The 9,593-nt window shown below is 36.8% G+C and overlaps 1 protein-coding gene across 2 annotated transcripts in view; it reads right to left on the reverse strand.

Moving 5' to 3' along the window:
* smc1b (structural maintenance of chromosomes 1B) overlaps nucleotides 1-6,590 on the reverse strand; it is a 39,230-nt gene extending 32,640 nt beyond the window's left edge. Inside the window, exons 1-3 of one of the 2 annotated variants that reach the window (XM_062042854.1) lie at nucleotides 6,282-6,590; nucleotides 3,738-3,926; nucleotides 345-457 (exon numbers count right to left, since the gene is read on the reverse strand). In XM_062042854.1, the coding sequence (XP_061898838.1) occupies nucleotides 345-457; nucleotides 3,738-3,926; nucleotides 6,282-6,390 (411 nt within the window). In that variant the 5' untranslated portion in view covers nucleotides 6,391-6,590. The remainder of the gene's footprint in view (nucleotides 1-344; nucleotides 458-3,737; nucleotides 3,927-6,281) is intronic. The other variant, XM_062042853.1, reaches the window with a different exon arrangement.
* Between the last annotated feature and the right edge of the window lie 3,003 nt (nucleotides 6,591-9,593).

A 9,593-nucleotide genomic window follows, 5' to 3' on the forward strand; every position in this document is an offset into this window, starting at 1 on the left:
TTTTTAATGATTTAAAAAAAAATTAGGCTCCAGCTAAAATAATACTTTTCTCATGCCGGGCAAAAGGGTTGGTGTTTGAGCAGTGCTTATTACTATCTACACAGATAATTCTTTATTTCTAAATTTAAAAATACTGGCATCATATGTGTCTATATTGTATTTGCTGATGTAGTTAAAAAAATAATACTAATAAGAAAGGCCAATAAAGATTAAAAAAAAGGTTGCACCGATATACGTCAAAATGGCAAATATCGGCCTCACCAATAATCGGTCAATGTCTAGTAATCAATTCGAACATTCTTTCAACTATTTTAACAGACCACAGTACAACCACAAAATTCTACCTGGAACACCAGACAGTTTTGAGCTTTGGAGACGATGCCAAGCTTGCGGAGCTCCTGATCGTATTTGCTGCGAGTAACGGGAGCGCCACTGATGTGATACTGGGAGGAGTCACCTGACATTAACATAGAAAATGATGGTTAAAAACGGGTTGTGTTATAACGAAATGTGGTGGTTTAAGATGATTAATTTTTAATCAGAGCAAGAAATTCAAATTGTGAACAAAGCCAGGTACATGAAGGCATGCTGGGATAAATTGGGATTGTAAAAATCACCTTTAGGATGAACTAAGCCCTCCTTCAGGTCCAACATCAGTAACTTCTGACCCCAGAACACAAAAGTGTTCTAAAATGTTGTAGGAAGAGCGGCAAAGGAGGAATAACTCCACATGTTCTTCATTTTCGGTGTCCTTCATCTGGTACAAGCTAATCAGGGATGCAGCTGTCAATTATTTTACTAATATATGAATTAGTTGGTTTGATTAATTGGATAAAACACACTTTATAGCCTCAATGCGTATTTCAGAACGATAGATACATTAACAAATATTTTTCAGCCTGCTACAATCTCCATTCTTTTTTTCCCCTGACAAATGTACATTAATAACATTGAATAGTGTACATGAAGGAAAAAAACATTACAACTCTCCACTGTATGTTGCCACACAGATCACAGCACCCAGAGCCGGTAGTATGGCCAACTTGGTTTCAGAGTTTGTCCCAAACATGGCGCCCTGGAGTCACGTGACGGGCTTTTGACCAATCAGATAAGAGTATGGTCAAACGATCTCCCAAATGATTGGTCAAAAGCCCCTCACGTGACGACAGAGCGCCGTGTTTGGGACCAACTCGGAAACCAAGTTGGCCAAACTCTCTCTATACACGGCTCTGACAGCACCCACACACCACCCCTCTCATGTGCGCTCTATTGCAGGGGTCGTGCGGAAACGATGTCCACTGTTTTAAAGTTCCGGCCACTCCATGCGGTTCGGATTTGACCAGTTTTGATTAATTACACTCATTAAACGATGACTTGAAGCAACAAGCTTTTTTTTCTATCGCTTAATGGTTGCCAGCCAAATGCTATTGGTTATCAATAAATTGTAAACAATAATTGGATGGTTGGTGGTTCTAATTGGATAACTAGAGGAAATCAAGTGTCAAACCATGCTCTGCTCATAAAACATCTGTCAGTGAAGTGTCAAGAGCAGAGGGACGAAAGAGTGTGAGGTAGGTCAAAACCCCCTAAAAATCTTCCCATTCACACAATTCTTACCTCTGAATAAACATGGGCTGCCATTTTCAAGAAAAAGCAAAAAACGGTACTAAGCAATGGTTACCGCGAAGGACCCAGTTTGCGTCTCTGGACTTCCTAAGGCTGTGACATGATAAACTTGATCAATTTTGTTGATATCTTATTAAGGTCTTTGACGTTCTCCAGGTCAAGGACCCCCAAACTGATGCATATAGCGAGGAATCCCTATAGTACTTATAATACAGTACTAAATCTTGCATAAAATTGTACCAACGTTTCTTACCTTTGGTACCTGTTTTTGTGTATTTTGTATCTGCATAAGCCCTGAAAACGTGAAATCAAACCATGGAGGCATACTTCCAGTCTAAACTAAACGAGGCGTTTGGAATTTGCTCTGTCTTGTGACATTTTTCCCCAAGAGTGGCGTCAGCGGACATCTCCATATATGGTATAAGTGTACCCAAAGTGCTTTGCGCAAGTCGGCCATTTTAGTCTGACGTTGTAGTCAACAGGCTTCTTTTTCTCTATCCTCTTGTTGTGGGGCAGACTGGCTTGTACAAGCACATGCATGCCTCACTGTTGCCATTTCTAATACAAAGTAGCGTATAGTTTGAACTTATATCTGTCAGTAGACTCCATATGGAAGCGCTTAAAACTACACCAAAGATGGCGGGAGAAGACACAGTCGAAGTGGAGGCAGGTAAAAAAGACCGCCCACAAAACGCTGCATTCTGAAGAGACGGTCAAATAACAGCTTAGGGATGGCCTGTAAAACATAATCTATGCAACATTTTGGCCAAAGAACCACTGTTACATGTTACGTAGACCACAAGGAAGTGTTTTACATGTAGAAAAAAAATCACCCTTTAAACTAGCTGCTAGCTGATCCCTCTATTTCAATCTCAGTGCTAATGAGTATTTTAAAGACATTTAAATTTGTGGAAAAATTGCAGGGAAATATTAAAAAATATATGCTTTTCAGAAGTCTAATAAACCAAATATCCTCCCCCAACCCTTTTTTTAACTGTCAATCAAGGAAACTATCCCTATTATCAGTTATAAGATAAGATGTAAATCAGAATAATTTCATTTACACAAATATTCCTCTATTGGTGGGAATTATTCTAAAATATTGGCAATAGTTTTTGTTGTGTTTTCGTTGTAAACATTCCATGAAGCGGTGCCATATTTCCTTGCTTTGGGAGTGAGATCACTAGTTTGAATTTTCCCACAACTAAAAAAAGTTTAGCATTTTAACAATATACACAAACAATTCACAAGTAATACTTAAGAATAAAACGCATTAATGGATATAAAAAGTATATATAGAACTATGAAAAAAAGCAGGAAATAATACAGATGTGAGTACCATACCTGGTGTGTACGCTTCAAGAACTACCCTTTAGAACAGGGGTCCCCAAACCTTTTGACTCGGGGGCTGCATTGGGTTAAAAAAATTTGGCCGGGGGGATTTTTATTTTTTTTTATAATTAAAAATAAAATTAAAAATTTAAAAAATGTTTTAACTTGGGACTTCCCGCGCGCCGGATTTTGGACGTAGAATGAAAAGTGAATAAAATAAATTAAATAAAAAATACATAAATCGTTTTAATTATAATTGGAAATGTTTTATCTACTAGTTTTTGTATGTAAGTAAATATATGTACTGTATATATATATATTTTTATATTTAATAAAAAAATAAATGTGAATATATGTAATAAAAAATAAATAAATCCAAATGCTAAGTTTCCTTTAACTGTGACTAATTTTCCAGTCCAGTTGCCAGTCAGGTGGCAGGCATGTGCAGAGTGGGCAATCCAACATCGATTTGCATGCGCATAAATACCATCTTACACCTGTAAAACTGTTGTCATCGTCTACTTAGAAGAACCGTTCAAAAGACTTAGTTAGCGAAAGTCACGTCTCAACGATTAACGACATATAAGAGAGGCATATAAAAATAGAAAAAACAGGCATAAGTTAAAAGCACACCAACCTCACAGTATGGCACTTCAATAGCATGTAGAGCAAGAGTGCAACATTTGAAATAGTAAAGTATATTACTGTAAGCCTGAAAAGTTGCAAATGTAGGATAAAGCCTCTTTAAAAAAGTGTTACACATCATTGCCGACACTGACCCGAGATGCTTCGACGGAAGACAATCTCCTGGCCGAGGTGGTCTTCGCACTGCAGGGCGACGAAAGCGCTCTCTGACACCGGCTGTCCAATGTGGGCTCCATGGATCAGATCGGTGTGATGGCTCACCCGGAGAGAGGTCACACGCGCCCCAATGGCGAAGCTTACGGCGTCCATCACATTGGACTTACCTGGTTTTATTCAAGACATGTTTGTTAACAACCATACAGTCAATGACCATGAACTACCATGTATAGAAAGAGGAACTACTTTTTTGGGGGGAATTCTCCCAACCATTCACGATCCCTATATGCAAGACAAGAACGCATATGTATTTCTTTTTAATGAAATACGGCAAGTACAAAGTGGCTAAAATGCGGCTAACGGGAGTCATTTACTGCATCCATAAACCCTGTAAAAAACATCCATAAACTGCCAATAATACTCCATTTACATCTTGTGAACTGAATATTAACCAAGTATTAACGATATTGTTATTAAAAGCTCTAACGTTAAGGAACTACATTTAGCAGCGCCATGATGACAGAGGTAGTAACTAGCTTATACTACATAAACTAGTAAGCTCTCTGATCACGGACATATTGAGCCGGTGAGCTGCTGCATCGTCTCTGAGTTGGTGAAAGTTAATTCTAGATAATAAATCATGCCTTTCACCTGGATAGTAGAAGGTTGTCAACTTTAACATCCAACTTAGACCCCGAAATGGCGAGAAAGACATGACAAGACACCCGTTTGCGGCATCTTTTTTTTTTAACCTTTGTGAGGATTATGATTAATTTTTCATGTAAACGGGAAGATATAAACATCCCATCGATCGTCGACCCAGTGAAAGCAGACATTGAACGGTAAGTGGTTGTTTTGTTATGTTCATAGATTGTATTCCTTGTTTAGTACTTAGCAATAATGCTATTTGCTGGATCGGTTTATCACTCAGCCTCTAAAACTTGCAGATCATCCTCCTCATACTGAGGAGTAGGGCTGCTTTGGGTGTCCCACGATTCGATTCAATATAGATTCTTGGGGTCACGATTTGATTATAAATCGATTTTTTCGAATCAACGCAATTCTCGATTCAAAAACGATATTTTTCCGATTCAAAACAATTCTCTATTCATTTAATACATAGGATTTCAGCAGGATCCACCCCAGTCTGCTGACATCCAAGCAGAGTAGTAGATTTTTGTAAAAAGCTTTTATAATTGTAAAGGACAATGTTTTATCAACTGCTTGCAATAATGTAAATTTGTTTTAACTATTAAATGAACCAAAAATATGACTTATTTTATCTTTGTGAAAATATTGGACACAGTGTGTTGTCAAGCTTATGAGATGCGATGCAAGTGTAAGCCACTGTGACAGTATTGTTCATTTTTATTTTCTATAAATGTCTAATGATAATGTCAATGAGAGATTTTTAATCACTGCTGTGTTGAAATTGTTACTAATATTGATACTGTTGTTGATAATATTAATTTTTGTTTCACTACTTTTGGATTGTTCTATGTCGTGTTTGTGTCTCCTCTCAATTCCTCTGTTTATTGCAGTTCTGAGTGTTGCTGGGTCGGGTTTGGTTTTGGAATTGGATTGCATTGTTATGGCATTGCTGTGTATTGTTTTGTTGGATTGATTAATAAAAAAAATAAAAATAAAATAAAAATAAAAAATTGATTTTTGAAAAATGAGAATCGATACTGAATCGTACAACGTGAGAATGGAGATTTGAATTCGAATCGATTTTTCCCCACACCCCTAGTGGACAGCACCTTTTAGCTCTTATTTCCAAAATTGTGTACACTACTGAATTGGGGTCTTATGGCCGCTTATGTGGACACTTATACTGCCATATGGTGGTGTCAGAAGAGTATAACATACAATGGAATTTGGAAAAAAAAAGTGTAATAATAAGAATTAGCATGTCACTAAACATGAAGTACACGTTTGTTACTTATGGACTAAGCACATCATATCAAAAGATGATTCTTAGTTTTTATTCTAATTAGGGTCCAATAAGCCCAAATAGCAAAGATAAATTAAAAAAAAGCATGTAAACAAACAGCTTGGGCCTTAAGAGGTTAAAGTGTTAGGTTATTTATTGATACATTCTAATAAAAATAGATTTTGGTAATGGTGAAAAATATAATAATTGACCAACCATTTCTAATAGTCCTTAAACAGAAACTATAAGGCTAAATTAATTACTGCAGTTATTGATAAAGCCAATCAAGCCATACAATATCTTAGGAAAGCTAAAAAAAATAATTAAAACAAATAAAAAATCTTAGGATAGCTACATATAACTAGCATTCACAAATCTAAGGATGAACATTCTAATCAAAAACGTCACTTACAACCACTTTAAAAGCCTTGTGAGTGTTTGTATTAAGGTTTTACATTAGTCAGAGTAGTAAACGAGTTTATTTTAGTGCAATTTTAATAAAAGTGTGACTAAATGTGCCTAGCTTTAGCCATTAGCTAGCTACCTAGCCGTTAGCAACACGTGGCTAATGTGGAAAAGTGCGACTTACCGGATCCATTCGTGCCAATAATACAACTGAAGCCCATGAACGGGCCGATGACTTGCTTTCCTCGCCATGATTTGAAGTTTTCAACAGTAATTTGTTTGAGAATGCTCATGGTTAATGTGGAAACAGTCACTGAGAAGTTAAGCTAGCAGATACATCGACCCACAGGCAGCTAATGGGGGCGGGCGGGAAAGGTCCTGGAAGGACGAAATACAACAATTCGATAACTTTATCAAAATATTTGTGTACAGTATAATATTGTTGTATTCATAGAAAAGTCATTAAAACTAGCTGGAAAATTGCACAATCTAATACGATGCACAAAATATCAGTCAATAGTTATGAACAATAATCAACAGACTATTCATCCTCATGTACTTATAGGACTGGGCTATATTACTTGAAAACCATTAAGTGTTTTACATCGGTCGATATCGATAATTATTTATATTTTTATGACCTAAAGAAAATAAACAACAGGAGAAAATATATATTAAATGTAAACATTTTCAATTCAGATGTAACTTTCCTCTAATTATAATCCTCTCAGCTATCAAGGCAGAAAGGAAATGGCACCAAAAGCATGGGAAACAAACAATTAGAGGTGTGGGAAAAAATCGATTCGAGTTTGAATCGCGATTCTCACGTTGTGCGATTCAAAATTGTATTTATTTATTTAATTATTATTATTATTATTATTATTATTTTTTTTTTTTAAATGTTTAAATTAATTAATCCAACAAAACAATACACAGCAATACCATAACAATGCAATCCAATTCCAAAACCAAACCCGACCCAGCAACACTCAGAACTGCAATAAACAGAGCAATTGAGAGGAGACACAAACACGACACAGAACAAACCAAAAGTAGTGAAACAAAAATGAATATAATCAACAACAGTATCAATATCAGTTACAATTTCAACATAGCAGTGATTAAAAATCCCTCATTGACATTATCATTAGACCTTTATAAAAAAAAAGTGGCTTACACTTGCATCGCATCTCATAAGCTTGACAACACAATGTGTCCAATATTTTCACAAAGATAAAATAAGTCATATTTTTGGTTCATTTAATAGTTAACACAAATGTACATTATTGCAATCAGTTGATAAAACATTGTCCTTAAAAGCTTTTTACAAAAATCTACTACTCTGCTTGCATGTCAGCAGACTGGGATAGATCCTGCTGAAATCCTATGTATTGAATGAATAGAGAATCCTTTTGAATCGAAAAAAAAAAATCAATTTTGAATCGAATCGTGACCCCAAGAATCGATATTGAATCGAAACGTGGGACACCCAAAGATTCGCAGCCCTACAAACAATGTAAACAAAATTGTAAAATCACATTGAACACTTAACAGTTAGCTCTTAAAATGAAGGTGCAAAAATAATGAATATGTAGGAAATGCTATGTAACAAAATAGGCAAACTGTGAAAATGTAAACATAAAGAAATCAAGTTACAGCTGTGCTCTAAAGGGTGAGTACAGCTTAGGTGGTCCACAATGCTCTGAATACTGTCTGTTTGAAAAAAAAAAAAAATCCAATAAACCGCCATACTGTCCAGGTGCCTTTTCCTGTTTTATCCACAATTTATTTGCTCTCTGCAGCATACATTTTTACTCTCTCTTCTCAATCCCTGCAAAGACGGCGCGACCAAACTTAAAAGTCGATACTGTTACCTGATCGGCTGTTAGCGTGTCACTCCCATTGATCAGTGATCACTTCCTGCGTTGCTTGGGTACCAGAGAGCGAGTGCTTTTGTCCATGCAACAAACCTTGCTTCGTAACTTCTGCTTTCCAAGAAGAAGGGAATAAAAAATACACCGATATACTGTATATTGATATCGTTTTCAGCCCTTTTTATTAATGTATTTATGCAATTTGACTTCAATTGCTATGCCATTGGTAGAAGAAGTACACTACTTTACAGCTGCTATTACAGTACATCCCTGCCTTTGTTTGGTTTTCTCTGCTTAAAATACAAATACAAAAACCAGGGAAGTTGGCACGTTGTGTAATTCGTAAATAAAAACAGAATACAATGATTTGCAAATCCTTTTCAACTTATATTCAATTGAATAGACTGCAAAGACAAGATATTTAATGTTCGAACTGAGAAATTAAATTTTTTTTTTGCAAATAATCATTAACTTAGAATTTAATGGCAGCAACACAATGCAAAAACGTTGTCAAAGGGGCATTTTTACCACTGTGTTACATGGCCTTTCCTTTTAACAACACTCAGTAAACATTTGGGAACTGAGGAGACACATTTTTGAAGCTTTTCAGGTGAAATTCTTTCTCATTCTTGCTTGATGTCCAGCTTATGTTGTACAACAGTCCGGGGTCTCTGTTGTTGTATTTTGGGCTTCATATTGCGCCTAAAATACCACATTTTCAATGGGAGACAGGTCTGGACTACAGGCAGGCCAGTCTAGTAACCGCAGTCTTTTACTATGAAGCCACGCTGTTGTAACACTTGGCATTGTCTTGCTGAAATAAGCAGGGGCGTCCATGATAAAGTTGCTTGGATGGCAACATATGTTGCTCCAAAACCTGTATGTACCTTTCAGCATTAATGGTGCCTTCACAAATGTGTAAGTTACCCATATCTTGGGCACTAATACACCCCCATACCATCGCAGATGCTGGCTTTTGAACTTTGCGCCTTTAACAATCTGGATGGTTCTTTTCCTCTTTGTTCCGGAGGACACGACGTCCACAGTTTCCAAAAACAATTTGAAATGTGGACTCGTCAGACCACAGAACACTTTTCCACTTTGTATCAGTCCATCTTAGATGAACTCGGGCCCAGCGAAGCCGGCGGCGTTTCTGGGTGTTGTTGATAAATGTCTTTCACTTTGCATAGTAGAGTTTTAACTTGCACTTACAGATGTAGCGAAATAACTGTAGTTACTGACAGTGGTTTTCTTTTCTGAAGTGTTCCTGAGCCCACGTGGTGATGTCCTTTACACACTGATGTCTGCTTTTGATGCAGTACCGCCTGATGGATCGAAGGTCAAGGGCATTCTATGTTGGTTTTCAGCCTTGCTGCTTACGTGCAGTGATTTCTCCAGATTCTCTGAACCTTTTGATGATATTACGGACTGTAGCCATAATTTTTGCGCTTACAAAGCTTCTCTATGACTTTAGCACCAGACTTCTTCTGTTTGTTTGATATTGTCATTACTGCCACAAGTGGTGGAAAAGTGTATTACAACCGAGAACCACTGCGGCCCACAGCTGAGGAACAGATACTTCGAAACACAGGTATAAAGATCCACCACAACGTATAGTTTGT

The sequence above is a fragment of the Entelurus aequoreus genome, linkage group LG03 (genome assembly GCF_033978785.1).
Source record: "Entelurus aequoreus isolate RoL-2023_Sb linkage group LG03, RoL_Eaeq_v1.1, whole genome shotgun sequence".
NCBI lineage: Eukaryota > Metazoa > Chordata > Actinopteri > Syngnathiformes > Syngnathidae > Entelurus > Entelurus aequoreus.